The sequence below is a fragment of the Mytilus edulis genome, chromosome 14 (assembly GCF_963676685.1).
Source record: "Mytilus edulis chromosome 14, xbMytEdul2.2, whole genome shotgun sequence".
Taxonomy (NCBI): Eukaryota; Metazoa; Mollusca; class Bivalvia; order Mytilida; family Mytilidae; genus Mytilus; species Mytilus edulis.
In genome coordinates, this window is record NC_092357.1 from 55978057 (window position 1) to 55997954 (window position 19898).

The window sequence follows — 19898 nt, forward strand, 5'->3', positions numbered from 1 at the left end:
CTCACATTGAGGTGAGTAACAACAATAAAAGTTTTGTGTATGAGTTGTTATTTCTTGTACATTTACTGATTTTATGTCATGGATGGATACTCCATGTCGTTTGTATTTCTATCATATTGAGTTACATGTAGTGTCGAACCTTGAAGGCTACGTATTGAACAAGTTATCAAAACTATTACTTTTATTATTCGTTGTGAGTCCCTACTGATGATAAAAAAAAGGAAAGCACGCCAGCAGCACTAAATTTATTAATAAAAAGGGTTTAAAAATTAAAATATATAATTCTTTGATAACAAGATGAAGATATCTCTACATAAGGTGTGTTGCATACTTCATTGTAGTATCGAATCACCTGCTGAAGTCGAAAAAATATATAACTCAGGCTGTAAACTAAAGTAGGCCTACCAAATATACATTAGATATAACACACACATTTGCAAGTTTTCGGGTTCATGTTTGTGTTTAAACAGAAAATGTCATAGTCATAACAATAATTCAATAGCTTTCAAACTGTCTGTTATCCAACCAAATCTATTTTACACAACACTATATCGCTTCGTTCATTACTATTTGATCTGTCTATCATATCTCCCCGATATGGATATCGGTTCTTCCTGGATTACTGAAAAAGAAAATAAAGCAGATATGCCAATATTAAAAAGTTTGAATCCGCTTCTTTTGTTTGCACCTACCCTAATTCAGAAACCGATGTTCAGTGGTTGCCGTCTGTTTATTCAGTCATAAGTGTTTCTCGTTTCTCGTTTTCTGTTTTTAATATAGATTATACCGTTGGCTTTCCTCTTTAAATTGTTTTATACTAGTCAATTTTGGGACCATTTATATCTTGTTGACCGATTTGAATCAAGGCTCCGTGTAGAAGACCGTACGTCCACCTATAATAGTTTGTTTTTACACATTTTGACTTGAATGGAGAAATCTATCATTGGAACTCATAACACATTTTTATACCAACATATGCGTCTAAATAGTTATGATGATATCGTACATTTAGTTCAAAGAAAGAAAATATTCAAATTTGTAAGAGTATGTAATATATTAATTTGTTTAAAAGTCTGATCTACATTTTCGTGTTGTAATTGAATTATATGCAAGTAAATCAGACTGATCATCATTTGTTAAATCGAACAACATTATTTTCTTCTTAAAATAATTGTGCGTCTTATCAGAACTAAGTTCCTCTGATTTGATGTGTTTTTAAACATTTGTAAAAGTCGTAAAAAACAAGCAGAATGCATACACGTATGTCAATTATGCCTATTACTTCCGTTAACATAGAATCGTTTTGTTTTCTTACTCATTATCGTTAAGAGTAACATTGAAAGTTAAAAACGGGATAATTCTACACATTAAGTAAAAAAACTATGAAGATATTTGAAAAAAAACGGAATAATTAGGCATTGATTAGTCAAAAAAACCCTAACTACTTTATAGAAAGAAAAATTGTATTTAATTAAAAACAGAAAAAAAATACAATATACGTGGTTTAAAAGAGAACTCCTTGACAAGATTAAGTTTGCTTGAAGTTGCAATCTAAATTTCTTGACAGTTTCTAAATTATCAACAGAGAAATTATGATAAGTATATACCAGTAAGCCACTACATTAGAGATAGTTGTCCTTACACGATAAATCTCTTCCAGAAAACAATGCTAAATAAATTCACCAAAAATTTAATATTGTTTTACTTACGTTATTTCCTGTTAGAGCAGGAACATGTGATGTGCACATATATTCAACTGCGTTTGATATTTCCATGTTATTTTGCCTCAGTGTCTGGTTTTTCAATTCTATACATCTTTTCTCAAAATCTGTACCTCCTATTCTTTCAATAGCCTGAAACAAATAGCAGACAATTCCTAATGTTGTCGTTATATTTTTTCCAAATAAAAAAGAAATCTTTTTAAGAAGAATATACAAAAAAATGGCTTCCTTATGATCGTATTGAAAAAAAAACCCCAACATTATTCAATGCCTGTCGCGATTTAATAAGATAGTAAATATGTCAGTAACATACACTACAGACCACATTCGACACAATAATGTTGGCATTTAAAGAAGATAATTGTTTTATTTCATCATATCGCTTTTGATTGCTATTGATGGTTAAATCAAGGAAAAATTATATGGGAAACATTTAATTACGAATGTGGTGGATTCTCATTTCTTTTAACAGAGAATAATCATATATAAACAAAAACATGAAAAATAACAAACTCGAACAAAATTCAAAAAGTGGGAAATCCATTAAACCTAATCAAACGCTGATATTAGCTGCAGGTACTGCTATAGTAATAGTGGGTCAAACTTTTAATTAATATTGCTATCTCAACCTTCACTGTTGTTTTCTGATAGAGTGTTTTTGTGTGTGTTGCGTTTTAGTTGTTTCATTGTTCTCCTTTTATATTTGATGTGTTTCCTCATTTTAAGTTTGTAACCCGGATTTGTTTTTCCCCAATCGATTTATGAATTTCGAACAACGCTATATACTACTGTTGCCTTTATAAATGACAGTCGTTTATAGTTATAATACAAATTCAGAAGTTGATGAGAAACATATACAAACATCATTGGTCGACGTAATGATAATTATTGATTGAGACTTAAGCATGATCTTATTGCTTCAAAATTGTTGATATTTATACACTTTGACGAAAATAAAAACAATCTTCGTTATATCAAAAGGACTAGTCTTTAATTGTATTTCATTACTGAAAATTTCCAGGATTTCTACGTTCATAATTGTTTGTTATCATACTGATACTAATGAATTAAGAGAATTTAGTTATAATATATCTATAATATATACTTTATAGATATAGGAAGATGTGGTGTGAGTGCCAATGAGACAACTGTCCATCCAAATAACAATTTAAAAAAAAAGTAAACCATTGAAGGTCAATGTACGGAATCACCAATGTGAAATAGATATAATATTATTAAACGGATCAACAAAAGATTGTTAACAAGAGTTTAATTTAATTAACAGATGAACATATAAGTATTGTTTTGAAAATGCAAGTAAGAATCTTACGTCAGTAATAGCTGTCCAGTACTCCTCAAATGTTTGATTTGACAAGACACAATCTTGTTCTCCGGCTATTTCTTTCCAGTAGTACATAACCGTTGATATGTCGGTACCTTTACGTTTTTTTGCTACTGGTAATTGGTTTGAAACTTTAATATCTGTGTATTTTCTAATCAAGAAGATCATCAGTGATAAATCAAAAGCAGTTGATTTAGGTTTACCTAAGACATGAAATAAAGTAAAGACCATTTTAGTTTATGTCAACGTCTTATGCAGCTTATTAAGAAAGAATGATGTTATTATTCTACGAAACCTCTTACAGATGTAAGAAGTTTCGTAGAGTACTTCACCCAGAAATATAACATAGTATTTAGTGTACAATACAGTCATTTGAAGGAATACTCTGTTCTTTACCGTAGGGTGAGCGAGGATATATATTTTCGTTCCCCAAATCATTTTCATCAGTTATTTGGTCCTTTGCAGATTTAATATATTGTATTTAGCTTGGTGTACATTTTGATGATTTCAAAAAATGGAATATCACATCAAAGATATTACCAAATTGCAAGTTCTTATTAGTGCATCACTTCCATAGTCGCTAATAAAAATATTTTTCACTAAAAAAACTTTGAAATACTTTCTGAAAAATGTATCTTAAGTTAAAAAAAAATTTCACAGATAAAATGCTCAACATCAAGTTGATATATTTCATGTTTTAATTGGCATTTAAGATATCTACTTGAGATAATGTCAATTTGAAAGTTTGTTTGTAAAATGTTACTAAATATACCTCTTTTTGGAAATAGTTTGTCCCACTGAGCTGGATTTAACCATCCGTTACTCCTCAACTTATTCAATTCGTTATATCTCTTCCTTAGTTCGCTTTGCAATACATCAGGATGAAACTCTTCGTCGAATATAATTCTAATAGCATGCGGTGCAATTTTCAGTAACAAGTGTGCAATCAGTAAAAAATTTGCTTCTTCCTGGCTAATAAAAGTTGCAGTTCTTGGTGAAGCTTCGTTCGGCCCAATGTAGAACCTTGTATAAAAATAGTATTAATGTTGATTGGAATATAAATATGTAAAATATTTAATTGCTTAAAAAAACTCCCTTATCTTAATTAACTCGATCATCCAAGACCACACTGAATTAAGGTTGACAAATATTAGGTATGTTGATAATGTCGATAATTTTGCAAGAATGTGTACAAAACAAATTGTAGTATTATATAAAAAAAAACATGCAACAAAGGTCAACACTTCGTTTATGTGAGGAGTCATATCATATGTAATTGATTTTGATTATTCAAATATCGCGGCCTCAATTATCAATGTGAAAGATTATGTAATAGTCAAAATGCGCATTTGGAGCATAGGAATTGTTGACATTTATGGTAATACTGCCACTGGATCGACACCTCTGCTGGAAGACTGTCATGCATCAGCCCAGTAGCCAGTACTTCTAGTACTGTGATGAAAATTAATATTGTTTTAATAAATTTCGCTGTTATGAACAATTTGAAAGTATTTGAAATTAAGGAATATAATACGTGCAAAGCTCCGATTCCTTTTGAGGGTTTGATTATGCCTTATGTATGGGGTTTGATATGATTTTCAAAATTTGCACACTATCTTTGATTACCAAACATTAAGACTAGCATCACCAAACAATAATTTACAAATTCATATCTGGTAAATTAACATTGATATCGTTCAAGGTATCACAAATGTTGGCTCATTAAACCACAGTATCACATTTATCCTTATTCATTGCGCTTACTCATATTAGGCAACAGTTGATACTTACATATACACGGTTTCGGAAATGCTGACTTATTTCTAGATCTGTTTTGCTAATAATATTTTGCTTTTTAAGTTTCTATCTTTCTCAAAGTTTCTTCAAAATAGTAAAATTTGCCATTAAAAGACAACAAGGAGTCGTCTGACTAATTCGGATACTAGTAGTTAACTTATCAGTAGATCTTATCTTGCTAATATCCTTTGCTATCTAAAAGTTCTATCTATCTTTTATAATTGTCAAGATAATGGGTAAAAACACAAACAAATGGTAAAATGGGCATTAAAGGATGATAACTCTCATCTCATTGAATCATAGTTATTCCATTAGTAGGTTTTGTCTTTCTTAAGTTGTTGCTGTTTTGATTGACTCTAATATCTTCTATGATTTCAAGATAACAGACAGAAAGAGATAAAATAGATGTAAAAATCGTCTTATTAGGGCTGAAATAGATATAACCATTCGTTTAACACACACGTTTCACGTAGATAGAGCTCAACAATCTGACCATTACTGTTCTGTTAGATTTCTCTATCTATAGCGGTTTTTAAAATAGTTGACACAACTTGTACATGACTCCTATGTTCTATTTGTACCGATTATCAGGTTATCTGCATGTTGATATCGTAAAATATCAACTGCGAGACATAATATGAAGCTTTTTGTCGAGTGAGCGTAGCGAACGAGATCAAAAAGCCTTCATATAATGTCAAGCAGCTAATATTTTACAATATCAATATGCAGATAATCGGATAATCGATTTATCGGGCTATATTTTCGTGTTTCAGAAGTGTTTTCTTTGTTTCACCAGCACACAAAAGATGACTTGATAAGTTCGGGTCAGAGTTATTAACGTCGGTTCAAACATTATGACGTCGCTGATGTGTCCGGGTCAAAGTTATTAAGGCCGGGTCAACGTATTTGACGTCACAAAGACATGATACGGAATAATATTAAGAGCTGGACAGAGTGATATAGACAGTGAGACGACCGATAACTAGCCTTATTCGTCATCTTGGCTCGTAGAATTGCTTATCAGACCCATTTTAAAAATAAAATACCACAATAATGATTGTGTCCATATTTTGATAAATTTTGCCTAATATATAGCTAGCGGTTAGATTTTTGTAAAGGTTCCAACGATCGACAGACGACTCACTATATGTGATAAGAAATGCTAGAGACATTTCAGTTCACCCCATCGAATCAAATTAAATGCTGACATCATATATAACATGTATTCTCAATTATAGAACTGTCTAGACATATATAGAAGCTATCAAACTGTCAACAAATTACATGCTAATGATATTAAAAAAAAAGAAAAACCTGCTCTTCAATATTTTTGGCCATAAACATTACCATTTTTGATAATCATAATGTGAAAAGGTCTGCTTTCTGCCAATTTCCAAAAATTCTGTTCTGTGAAATGTGTAAATTCGAGCATGATGTTTCACAGCAATCTTATTAATTTCGTAGGAAAAAACGTTATCTTGTCATGAGATAAGAGTGACAATAAAATGCCATTTTTTTAATGAACTAAAAACAGACCAAAAATTTATTTTTTGGAGATTGGCTAAAAGGAAAGAATTAGTTACAATATACTTACATATAATCAAGAAGTCCTATAAAAAAGAAAAAAAAGTATTTAAAAATGGCCACTTGGTACGTGATATATATATTTAAAACTAAAATATGATTTCTTTGGTCAATTATTAATGAAAGTAAAATAGGGAAATAATGATTCGCTTTTAGTAGCCAGTGTGTGTCAATTTTGTCAGAATAAGCTGAAAAAAAACATTGGTGTAGATAAAGAATGTAAAAATTGAAAGTGAAACACAGGTAAATCATTTGAATGACTGATTCGATTTATAAGAAATCATTCTTATACAGGTAAAAACGATGTATTCTTAATTTATATATAAAAAATGAACAGACCTAGAAAAATTGCACGATTTCGAATTCTATCATATTTATAACTATGTGTATATCGCTTACATGACCATCGAAGGTTTTTGGGAGTCAACTTGACAGTTAATTAGATGGTGTCTAGACTAGAATACGAACGTATCAATGCTGCATTTCATGGAGCCCAGAGCCCTGTAAAACGTTCATCTTAGACTTTTATAATTTGGATTAATATTTTACATTGTTTTAAATCAAATATTAGAATTCGACTCAAATCAGTGAACATGAATTAGACAGCTAGTTCTTCTTTAAGAGTAGAAATAAATGTAATATTGCTCTGTCTTCATTTAAAAAGACTCGTCAGTCACACGTAGATCTTCAAACTTATTAACTGGAAAGTATCCAATTACAATGTGTATTTATGTTAAATCATTATCCATTCCTTGAAGGATGCATACGATGAACAAATAGATTAGCAATTATAAAGCCATTTACTGTTTAAAAAGTAAAATCACAAAAATACTGAACTTAGAGGAAAATCAATTCGGAAAGTCCATAATCACATGGCAAAATCAAATAACAAAACGCATCAAAAACGAATGGACGAGAACTGTCATATTCCTGACTTGGTACAGGCATTTTCAAATGTAGAAAATGGTGGATTAACCCTGGTTCTATAGCGCTAACCCTCTCACTTTAATGACAGTCTCATCAAACTCCGTTTATTTACATTGATTCGTTAAACAAAATATTCAACACATGGGTACATCAGTCATCATCGTATAACAATAATAATTGACTCTGTCTTATTTTTAAAATTGGGATGTAGACCGTACAGGCGCAAGATGATGCGTTACTTTATCTTTAACTATGCAGAGTACTACGACATCAACATATATTGTAATTGTTATCAGATAGATGGTTGTTAAAAAAAAAACATCAACGCAATTCTTCTTTTTATAAAGTTTACTATAAATTTATTTTTCAGCCATGATTTTTAACGTCCACCGTGTAGGATTATTAAGAAACTTAATTATGTTAATTTAATACATTATGGAGATATCGGTATTCTATTTATTTAAAGATATGCTGAGAAAAGTTAAGAAACAGCAACATAATCTAAAGATTTTATAAAAATATTAAAATGGACAAACAGCATCAAATTTCATATATTCAGGGTACAAAAATGTTATAATAAATATAAATTTTTAGCACTCGTGATCAAATTCTATGCTTCATTATGTTTTACAAAAGCACACTTTTACAAAATTCTATATTATATCAAACATGAGATATTTAGGATAAAGAAATAAAAAAAAAAATTCAATGTGGCCATTTCATAAAACATATTTTTTAAGTTAAAAACCTACGGCCACACATGCTTATTGGTCTTTTATTATGCAGTGAATACGATTTTTTTTCAGAAAATCATTTTCACTTTTAATTTTGTTTTTATATTAAATATTTCTTATTAAATATTTAATATTTTTCCCCAGCTGATTAATTCCTTAATTTGGGAAAATATATTTTTTTGATACTGATTTTTGTCCAATAGATAGATACTTTATTCTCTAAAAACTACAGTTTAGCGAGAAACATAGAATATGGATACTGATAAAATAGTTGAGGTAAACAAATACAGTCAGATATTGTTAAAGTACAAAATTATGATGGCATACATGTTAAGTAACATGTATAATTAAAGGTTGAACTCAATAGAAAGGGAAAAAAAAAGATCAGTAAGTTTTTTATGCGATTACATTTACGCTGAGGGACATACTTGTTTTTATTAATACACAGTTTGTTTTTTTCTATTAATCACACTGTTCATATACATTGACTTAAGTACGGTATACAAAAGAGCAACTTAAATTAAGGATTACAAATACGACCTTGCTACCTATATTTAAAACCTGATGAACTAAGAAAAAGATTAAATTGAAGGCTCTTCTATTCAACTTTCTTCATCATTGATATTCATAAATTTGATTGCCTCAATTATATTGGAGGTTAGCAAATTGTATATATCCTTTTTTTGCAATAAATACAAAAATTTGATAGCATTTGGCTGAAGATGTACATTCACTTACTTTTAAAGCCTTGTGGATATGAACTATCTTTTTTAGCAATTTCTTTTATCTCTGTCAACATTTCAATGTAATTATCATTAAATTTGCTGACTTTCAACTCGTTACACTTATGCCGAAATTCTTTACCTCCTAGCCGTACGATAGCCTGTAAAAAAGAAATAATTGCCATTAGCTCTATAGCATCAGTATACTTTATTTGATTGTGGATTACACTGTTTTGTTCAAAGTGTATACATTAGCACAGCAGTATATATCAAAATATGAAGGCAAAACAACTTTTAGGTGAGATTTTGAAATGTGTGTTAGATGTTCGGACTCCTTGGTGTTTTTCCAAACTATACAAGGTAAAAATATTATGCCTAATAACTCACTTTTATCTTTTTCATATAAGACTTAATAGCTCATAATAGGTCATTTCCTTAAATTTAAACAGATTCTTGATTTATTTTCTTTAGATTTTTGACCCAAATAGTACAAATGCAAAAATAAAAGTATTACTGCATTAAATACATTAAACTCGTCATGAAACTTTAAACGTTTTCATGTCTTCCAAAATTTGCAGGAAATAATGCAAGTCTTTGTCCAAGTAAAGATCAAACTAATGTAAAATTACGGGTCAGCCTTTCCATATTTTAATAATCAAATATCTCAAAAATGAGCTCAATGACCTATCATTATCTTTTGCTTATTTTGATCCTTTACTCACGCTCTTCCGTCTAATATCAAATATTTAAAGTTCTTGATTTATTTGATTTCACCTAAGTACATCCTTTATACAAAGTTTCGGTTCCAGGTTTTCATAAACATTTGTTCTAAATAAACTTCTTAAAAATCAAAACTGAATGTTTTTACTTCGAACCATCAGCAGTTTTATTCCAAAGGAGTTGGTTCAGTAAGACTCCTTTTTGACCCCAAAATATAGCAGTTTTACATAATTGTGAAAATGTAATCATTGAGCTATTTATTGGAAAGTAGAATGATTCTGCTACATAAATATGGGCTGTTTTTGACAATACAATGCTCACATATCGGGTACTTGAGGATGAACACGGATGCGGCCAAATAATTTGAAAAGTGACGATGTTTGGCATATTTGATAGATTTTTCGTATCTAAGCTTGAATAGGAGCGTTTTTAAAGACTTAATCAGTTAAAATCTGTCACATAAACTAATTGAATCAATTGAAACAGACACTTAAGTGTTTAAAAAGTGTCTACAATATTTGATTTCATGAACTTGTATATTGAGGCCAAAATCGGCCTTTACCGGACCTACTCCTTTGTTTAAATTATCAAAAGGACTTGAAATTAAAGCAGAATTACATTAATAACATAAACGGTACCAATTTTCCTGCACCAGATGCGCATTTCGACAATATATTTCTCTTCTGTGATGCTCGTGGCCAAAATATTTGAAATCCAAAAGCTTATATAAAAGATGACTTTGAATGATTGTTATTTTCCTGACTTATTTGTTTAATGTTAATAAGTATATACGATTAAAGTATATTCATCAGCCTTACTTGGTTTACTTCTTTGTTATTCAACACTTTCCGAAACTTAGTTTTATCAGGTGATTAATACAGCTGGGTAGAAATTCTCATTTTAAATCTCTATACAAATAATTTCATAAATGTATAAAACATGCATATTTTACCCCAGAAATAACCATCCAATACTCATCCATTTCTTCTTTTGTCAATTTTGTGTCTGTAGACCCTGCTATCACTCTTCTATAATATAAAACTCTGGACAAATCTGCTTCGATACTGACATCTTTTGGATTTGTTGGCAACAAATAATCTATATATCTTGTAAGTAGGAATTGTATCAAGCAAGCCATTATCTTTAAATTCAAGGAATATGAAGATGCCTGACCTGTAATGAAAATTTACCTATTGGTTAATTCATCAACAATATACACTATTTGGTTACTCAAGATTTTTAATTGGTTAAGGAATAAATGCAACAAAAAGAGATTTGATGAAACTTGCCATGCCAAGTCAGTCAAATTTCTAAGACAATACCGTCTATGCTTGTCTTTTCTTGTTTAAAACTTTACGGTAGCCAATTTTACTCATTCAAGCTATTTTAAAGCTATAGAATGCCAATTTGGTTGTTCATTAGCATACAAAAGCCTTGGTTAAAATTTTGCTAATACTTAATATATTTATAACAGCGGGAACACATTTAGACTCAATTTATGCTAAATTATTGCTTTACACCTTCTAAAATAATACATTTGATTTATTTCTCATGAAAAAAAATAAAGTGTTCCCTATTAATGTTTCTTCATAAAGTTTATTTTTTCCAAGGGGTAGCCAATAAAGTATTAATTCAAGTCTTTATGTCAAAATGTCTATATTGGTTGCTAAGGACAATACACAACGAAACTAACATATATTATCATACTAAGATATGTTTCTCCCTCAGAACTGCATCATTAATCTAAACATCAACAGATCTGTGGTATGAATTGGCTAAAAATAAGCAATTCTGTGCTTGGTCAAATGTCATAAGGTAGCAATAAACAGTTAAGGAAAAAAACTTAAAATAGACACTCATAATGTTTAAACATCCTTTTTTCCTTCTTTTCTAACATTTAAGGCCGAATATTTGTGGTATGCATGTGTATATTCATGGGAAAGAAAATTTTCTATAGATTTGATTTCGATTGTACGATTCGCTCGTGTATGTAACAATATTTTAGATTTTAACGAGAGAAATTTATGTATTACTGAAAAACTATTACACCAGGGTTTTCGATATCACAAACTAGTCAAAACATTTACTAAATTTTATCATCGGTATAAAGACATCATTCGTAAATATAGCTCAACATGCAAACTTCATATACGTTCAGGTATTTCACATCCAATTTTTTATGGAAATATTCTTTATAAAGCACAAAGGTGTCAGTATTCACCTCAAAAATTAACAAAACCTTTGAATAGAATTATTAAGAAGGGATATAGTTACGATACTGTTGTCAGGTCATTACAGATTGCATATTTTGGCGTTAATATTGATTCACTTATAGGGTCTTTGCATCGGAACTAAACACATTTATTCAAAAAACAGTTGTTGGCATGACACGGGTTATGTTCCTCTCATATATGTTATAATGGTATGATACTAAACCCCTAACGGGAAGGATTGTGCCTGATGTTCATATGATGAAATCTTTCAGTCAGTTTTATTGAAGTCTGGAGCTGGCATGTCAGTTAACTGCTAGTAGTCTGTTGTTATTTATGTATTATTGTCATTTTGTTTATTTTCTTTGGTTACATCTTCTAACATCAGACTCAGACTTCTCTTGAACTGAATTTTAATGTGCGTATTGTTATGCGTTTACTTTTCTACATTGGCTAGAGGAATAGGGGGAGGGTTGAGATTTCACAAACATGTTTAACCCCGCCGTATTTTTGCGCCTGTCCCAAGTCAGGAGCCTCTGACCTTTGTTAGTCTTGTATTATTTTGATTTTGGTTTCTTATGTACAATTTGGAAATTAGTATGGCGTTCATTATCACTGAACTAGTATATATTTGTTTAGGGGCCAGCTGAAGGACGCCTCCGGGTGCGGGAATTTCTCGGTACATTGAAGACCTGTTGGTGACCTTCTGCTGTTGTTTTTTTCTTTGGTCGGGTTGTTGTCTTTTTGACACATTCCCCATTTCCATTCTCAATTTTATAATGGTTAAATAATCTCTTTTTTGTGTCGCCATATTCATGACAACAATTTGTATTTATTTGAAACAAAAAAATGCAAAAGGGTAGGTGGGGTGAAAATGTTAAAAAAGGTCTACAAAACTGGCTCCGAAGGAAAATTGCAATCAATTAGAGTGTTTCATTTCCTAAAACCATTGACATTAATCTATCAAGAGGTAAAAAAAAAAAAAATATGCAATTTTGCACTTTTTTCCATAAAATTGAATTTAAAAGATTGAGTGTCAAATCTTTGTTGAAAAACACTACAATAATTTCTGAACCTATGGGCGGTGCTGATCGGTATGGACTGTCAAACAGAAGACTGGCCTATAAAACATGTTAGAAACAATGTAAATGTTCATATTATCCCACTGAAGGCTCTATCAATTTTCAACCACCTAAAAATCAATTTCTTGTACAAAAACTTTCATATTAAAAAGGTTCACCATGGCCATAATGCGAAACTAAACTTCTACCTGTGTATTTTCACCATAACGATTGGTGAATGAATATGGATGCTTTGCGTGCTAAATGATTACAAAAAACTTTCGTTCGTCTCTTGCTTCTTAGTATTTTCCTTTTAACATAATTCGTACATTACCTGATTCAGGAAATATCATTTGCCATTGAAATGGAAGGATGATTCTTTTTCGTCTCAAGTCATCCAAGGCTTCAGGATCCTCAATTAGTGTTCCTTTCAATGCACCCCCTTGAAATTCTCTATCAAATACAATTCTAACTGCATCTGTTGCAACCCTTGTTATTAAAACTGCAATTCGTAAAAAGTTCTCTTCTTCTTGTGATATTCCATCAATCTTTAATTTTTTACTCTTTTGAACTAATTTGTCGTCTCCCTGTAAGTGTTTATAGTTAACTTTATTCAATTTTGCGTTAATTCATAGTTCTTCATCGAGCAATTCATCTTCAACAGATACATTGGATAAAAAGGAAGTACACTGTACCAAAGAGGACATTCCAACTAATGCGACTGATAAGTAAATCAATTATTGAAAACGTATGTAGCACCCAACAAGGAAATCATGTCTACTAGGTACAAAACCAGAAACAAGTCTTATCGATGGGTCATATTCGGTGAAAAACGAGAAATGGATCGGGGTAACGACGATTCTTTATTATTATGAGGCTGACTTTATGCAGGAACTTCTTAGGAAGAAAGATAGTGACTATGTGGAACGCATCTATCCCATCGAATTGGAGATAAATGATACTACAGATACAGTTAAGTCGGTTTCATATCTTGACTTACACCTAGAAATTGACAAAGAGGGTCGGTTGAAAACAAAACTTTACGACAAAAGAGATGATTTTCGGCTTTCCAATTGTGAACTTTCCATTTCTAAGTAGCAACATTCCTGCAGCACCTGCATACGGGGTATATATCTCCCAATTGATACGATATTCCCGTGCTTGCATTTCCTATCATGATTTTCTTGATAGAGGGTTACTGCTCACAAGGAAGCTATTAAACCAAGATTTCCAAATGGTGAAGTTGAAATCATCCCTTCGTAAATTTTACGGACGCCATCACGAGTTGGTTGACCGTTATGGAATAACCGTTTCACAAATGATATCGGATATGTTCCTTACGTCGTAACTACAATCCCCTTCCCTTTCATGAATGTGACCTACCGAATTAGACTATTTACCGGATTTGTAATCACATAAGCAACACGACGGGTGCCACATGTGGAGCAGGATCTGCTTACCATTCCGGATCACCTGAGATCACCCCTAGTATTTGGTGGGGTTCGTGTTGTTTATTCTTTAGTTTTCTATGTTGTGTCATGTGTACTATTGTTTTTCTGTTTGTCTTTTTCATTTTGAGCCATGGCATTGTCAGTTTGTTTTAGATTTATGAGTTTGACTGTCCCTTTGGTATCTTTCGTCCCTCTTTTGGGACATATTCGTCGTCATTTGTGACGGTCAATCATTAATTTTTTTCTCGTCTTAATTGTTTTACTTTTGGCATTTCGGGATGATATAGCTTACAATGCGGTATGGGCTTTGTTCATTGTTCAAGGCCGTACGGTGACCTATAATTGGCAATTATACTAATCTTCTTTTTTTTTTTATCACGAAGTCGTCCGTAAAATAATCGATGGTATCAACTTCACAACTTCAATACTTTTCTTGTTAGCAACAGACCTCTCTCACAGAAATAATGAACAGAAGGAACGCAAACCATGGAATATCGTTACAACATTAATGATATCAATTGCTGATTAAAGTGCAACGGTTTTACGAAACCAAAAACTGAAAGATCAAGACACTTGCTACAGTAAAAAAATATTTACGGCTACACACATGTTTTCTTTCATCGGACTTTAAATCATCAAGTAAAATTTTGCAAGCACAAAAAGTTTACAGTTATCAACGATAATTTTTTTTGTTTTAACAAAAACGACAGGAAACGTATGGTTTAAACAACAAGATATAAGATAAATCCTAAAGTTTAAGATTAACTATCATATCCGATAGCGAATAAACACCAAACATTAATCGTACGTATATATCTTTCAAAGAATGAAAGCTGCTGAACAATTTATTTGAAATGCATACCTTTGACTCGTCTTGTTCATGTTCTCGTCGTCTTTTTCGATTTCGTACACATTCCTTTTTATGAACGAGGAAAGAGTTGATAGCGTGACATTTGTGTCCACATACTCCACATTCTAAAATGTCGTCGTTGTCACTTTCTGATTCTTTTGAAAAATGAAAAAGGTGATTTTGTTTTCAAATTACTCTCTCATTTAAAAAAAAAATCTTATCTTGAACATGAACTTTTTTTTTGTAAAGGATTAAAAAAACACAACCAAAGTTCATACATATATATATATATTTATGGGCCAGCTGAAACACGACTCCGGTGCGGAATGTTCTCACTGTATTGAAGACCCATTGGTAGTTACGGTTGTTCTCTGCTCTTTGTTTGGGTTGGTATCTCTCTGACACGTTTCCCATTTTCATTCTAAATTTAATTGTTCAGGTGAAATAGTATTAATGAAGGTTATGTAAATAAAAACGTGACGTAAAAATGAAACGCTCAACAATATCAACCAATAGAACAAATAGAAAACAAATGCCATCTTCATGTTGAGATACATGACGGACTGATGAGTTCATATTTGGTTATATACATGCAACTGTTTTTATTTATTCTTTATTGTTCCTTTATAGTAAAAATATTTGGTGCGTATCCGAAAAAGACACACTTTATATAAAATCTTAACCTTAGTTGAATTTCATTGTACGAAAGACTGGTTGCGATCTTGTTTTGTATTTCGAATTTGACGTTTCGAACTAGAAATAAGACATTTTTCATTCATATCACTTATTTAAAAGTTGAAAATACGACCTAAAAACTTGATATTTATTTCACACATTTCAATTTAAACTTGACACCAGTCGAGGTTAAGCAACCGACAATCAAACAATCAACTTGACAGAATTAAAGAGCTTCAATTATACGTCCATATCTAAGAATAACATTATTTTTTTCACAAAAATATATATTTAAAACTTTCTAAAATAATATTTAACAGATGAAATTACAATTATTATTTCATGATAATCTACAAAAGTACTAATGTTAGTATTAATTAAGTAATGTTGTTGAAAGAGCTAGCATTTGATTATGAACATAATACAAATCTTAAAAACACATACTCAATATGAACTGAAATAAATTTTGATGTGTTTGGTACCTTCGAATAATTCAGAAAACGTGACTGTGACATCTACTTTGGTTATTTCCAAAGAATCTAAAGGACATTTTTTAAACATGTTTTCTGTAAACTTGATGCACCTCTCTGCTTTATCTGTAATCTCCTCTTCAGATTGAGAAGATTCAGCCCATACAATCAAACAACTTGTTTCCATATGATCGACACATGTATCTTCAGTATCGAACAGGTCTGGCTCCCTTTTAAATTTTTTCTTTACTTCTGTTGTCCACTTATTACCAACGTTAGTGACTTTTATTTGGCAGAAACGTCCTGAAATACAACAAAAGCAGTCTGATACAAAAATCAAATTTATTATCCGTACATAAATTGTAACTGCAAAATATACTTGAAATGATAAGTTTTCTGTAGCTTTAAAACAACATATTAGAAAGCCATTCACATCAAGTATCGGTATTTATTCATTGGCAAGAGAACATGCACCATCGTATTCCTGGCTAATATGATCTAACCGTCATCAAATATGGATCTAAAATCATTGTGATATATTTAGTACCGTTCAAACATTTTGCATGTGGTCAGTCTAATACTTTTCAGTAGCTTTTCAAACTATTCAGTATTAATTTGATTTTTAAAATACCGATAAACAGAATATCGCAGCATTCTCGAAATAGACGGGAAAAGCATGCATATAAGACAAAACTGTACACATATAACGGCATAATCCTATAGTTCCATTTTTTTGACGATTTGGTATGCATCAAATTTCATTTAATAATTTATGGCAAAAATAATGGTTAGGTAAATTAACATGACATTATATAGAACAACACCTTTATAATGTTCATCATGTGCATGTTTAACAACAAGTATTCATAATTATCTTACTTTTCCTTGGATTGCGTTCTGTCACCTTCTTCTCTCTCTATAAAAAAATATAACGAAACAAGCAATGTAAATTTTGCTCTTTCTCTGAAACTTAAATTTATTATCGGAAAATGTCTGTATCAAGTCAGGAATATAAATTTTGTTTTTCACTTGTTTCATCGATTTATAGTATTTTGACATACATTTTAGTTTTTTTTAATTAAAGAAAAAAAACCAATCAATTGCCGCTTACCCTATTGTCGTAGACAAAATAGGATAAATCAAAATTTTTATATTTTAAATTGCTAACGATTGTTTTGCATTTCAATTATTCCCGTAAAAACTGTTAATATTGACAAATAACGCTATGATTTAAAAATAGTTCACGTATAAAACATAACCCGATTGTACAGTTTATTTTTAACATTTTGAATGTATTGCATATCTTTGTTCAACCAAAATATTATTCAAGTAACTTGAGGCTGTAATTTTGTAGTAGTAATTACCATAATAGAACATTTCTTTTTATCATGTCTATGTTTAAGATACTCATCCAATTTAGTGAATATCGTTTTACATTTTCCACATGTAAACTCATCGTGTGGTTCGTCTGAAAAAAAAAACCCACAAGTTATTGTTAAACGTATTGAGATGGTTTATGGGGATATGATTGGTAGAACGACTACAAGGGGTGACTATATATATATATATAAACGAGTCTAAATTGAAAACTACTGTGACGTTCAAACCTATGATTACGTTGGATAAAAACCGCAATTTTTATACGTGTGTATGTAAAACAAATTTCGTTGTAGAAGGGTCTAAAAATAGCACAAACAACATTTTCCAAAAGACCAAAAAAGTGAAAAAGTATATTTAAACAAAACGCATTTGACTAACAGTCAAACAACTGATGTTCTTTAACCCTGCTGATTGCCATTGGCGATTGCCAAATAAAATTGATCACACGATGTAACAAAATGGATCTTAATATAAATTTAATACTAAACAGATTTTTTTTTTTAACTTGTGGCCACGATGTTATGCCACAAACATACGGTGTCAATATTTTTTTAGTACACCAGATCCGGATTTCGACAATAAATGTCTCTTCAGTGGTGTTAGAGATCGAAACGGTATTTGCAAGGCCATATAAAAAAAACTCTCATTATCAGAAAAAGTACCCTCATTTTTAGATAAACTCTTGAATTTTAAGAGTCAATATAGAATGAACCGATAATATAAACCGAAGGGAGAATATGATACAAGCCAAAACGAAAAAATATAAACGAGTCTAAATTGAAAACTACGTTCAAACCTATGATTGCGTTGGATAAAAACCGCAATTTTTATACGTGTGCATGTTAAACAAATTTCGTTGTAGAAGGGTTTAAAAATAGCACAAACAACATTTTCCAAAAGTGAAAAAGTATATTTAAACAAAACGCATTTGACTAACAGGTCGAACAACTGATGCATGTTCTTTAATCCTGCTGACTGCCATTGGCGATTGCCAAATAAAATTGATCACAAGATGTAACAAAATGGATCTTAATATAAATTTAATACTAAAAAGATAAAAAATAACTTGTGGCCACGATGTTATGCCACAAACATACGGTGTCAATATTTTTTAGTACACCAGATCCGGATTTCGACAATACATTTCTCTTCAGTGATGAAAACATTAAAAATATTAAGCGAAAAGGAAAATATTGAAACTACCGATAATATAAACTATAAGACAGAAAAAGCCAAAAAACACGATATCGCACAATACGCGTAATGTTATATATCAACCAAGTGGGCAATTTAACACTTACCACAACTCGTCCTTCGTTCATTTACAGTTGAAACAGGACTTTGTCATATTAAACGGTTATTGCTTATATTGTTTTTTTTTTAAATATTTTTAATAACTTTTATTTACATCAACGAAAGTCTTTCTGAAGAAAGTTGCACGTGATGTTTTCCCCTTCGATTAACAATTGAAAGGTAGCTCATATACAAACTTAAATTTATACCATTGATATTGTTAACCCGTTGATTCATTCCTCTTTTCAATTTGTTTCCTCATATTTAATTAACATATTTACCTTCGTTAGAACCGTTGTCCACACTGTCTACAATAAATTGAATGCTTTATTTATTTAATTGTACTGTATGTTAATATTGATAGCGTAACAATTTCATTGGTCTGGGAATGTCCTATATGTGACACTGTACAAAGCCTAATGTTCCTACCCTCAGTATTAAATGATTCCTGGCTCATAATAGAAAACAAGATAAATAATAATTTAATTTTTGGACGAAAATAGTGATACAAGTTCATTTAACAAACAATTTGTAAACATACATATCGGGTTCAAGATCAATTCATTTAGTTATTGCTATCAATGTGTATGTAGTGTTTGATTATACAGGCAAGCAAAAGAAAATATTGAAACTAGTGTTTTATGTTCAGAAAGTAAATAATAGTATTGATTGTGGAATAATCGCACAATACGCGTAATGTTATATATCAACCAAGTGCGCAATTTAACACTTACCACAACTCGTCCTTCGTTCATTTACAGTTGAAACAGGACTTTGTCATATTAAACGGTTATTGCTTATATTGGTTTTTTTTTAAATTTTAAATAACTTTTATTTACATCAACGGATAGTCTTCCTGAAGAAAGTTGCACGTGATGTTTTCCCCTTCGATTAACAATTGAAAGGTAGCTCATATACAAACTTAAATTTATACCATTGATATTGTTAACCCGTTGATTCA

The 19898-nt window shown here is 30.8% G+C and overlaps 1 protein-coding gene across 1 annotated transcript; it reads right to left on the minus strand.

Moving 5' to 3' along the window:
• Positions 1-232: 232 nt before the first annotated feature.
• LOC139504318 (uncharacterized) lies at positions 233-19394 on the minus strand. Its single transcript, XM_071294386.1, has 14 exons — positions 19367-19394; positions 17629-17732; positions 17144-17180; positions 16277-16567; positions 15132-15274; positions 13153-13405; positions 10500-10720; positions 8844-8988; positions 6455-6470; positions 3836-4086; positions 3052-3266; positions 1710-1853; positions 602-622; positions 233-548 (listed from the first exon to the last, which is right to left on the minus strand). The coding sequence occupies exons 1-13, from the start codon at positions 19392-19394 to the stop codon at positions 620-622; spliced, it is 1851 nt and encodes a 616-aa protein (XP_071150487.1). The 3' UTR covers positions 233-548; positions 602-619.
• Between the last annotated feature and the right edge of the window lie 504 nt (positions 19395-19898).

What these genes read in the sequence shown, in the direction of transcription:
- LOC139504318 (XM_071294386.1), bottom strand. Translation starts at nt 19,394, where the DNA reads ATGAGCCAGGAATCATTTAATACTGAGG. An exon ending in ATGAACAAGACGAGTCAAAG is followed by an intron (nt 13,406 to 15,131) that starts GTATGCATTTCA and finishes AAACACTTACAG; the next exon opens with GGAGACGACAAATTAGTTCA. An exon ending in ACTGGACAGCTATTACTGAC is followed by an intron (nt 1,854 to 3,051) that starts GTAAGATTCTTA and finishes TATTTGTTTCAG; the next exon opens with GCTATTGAAAGAATAGGAGG.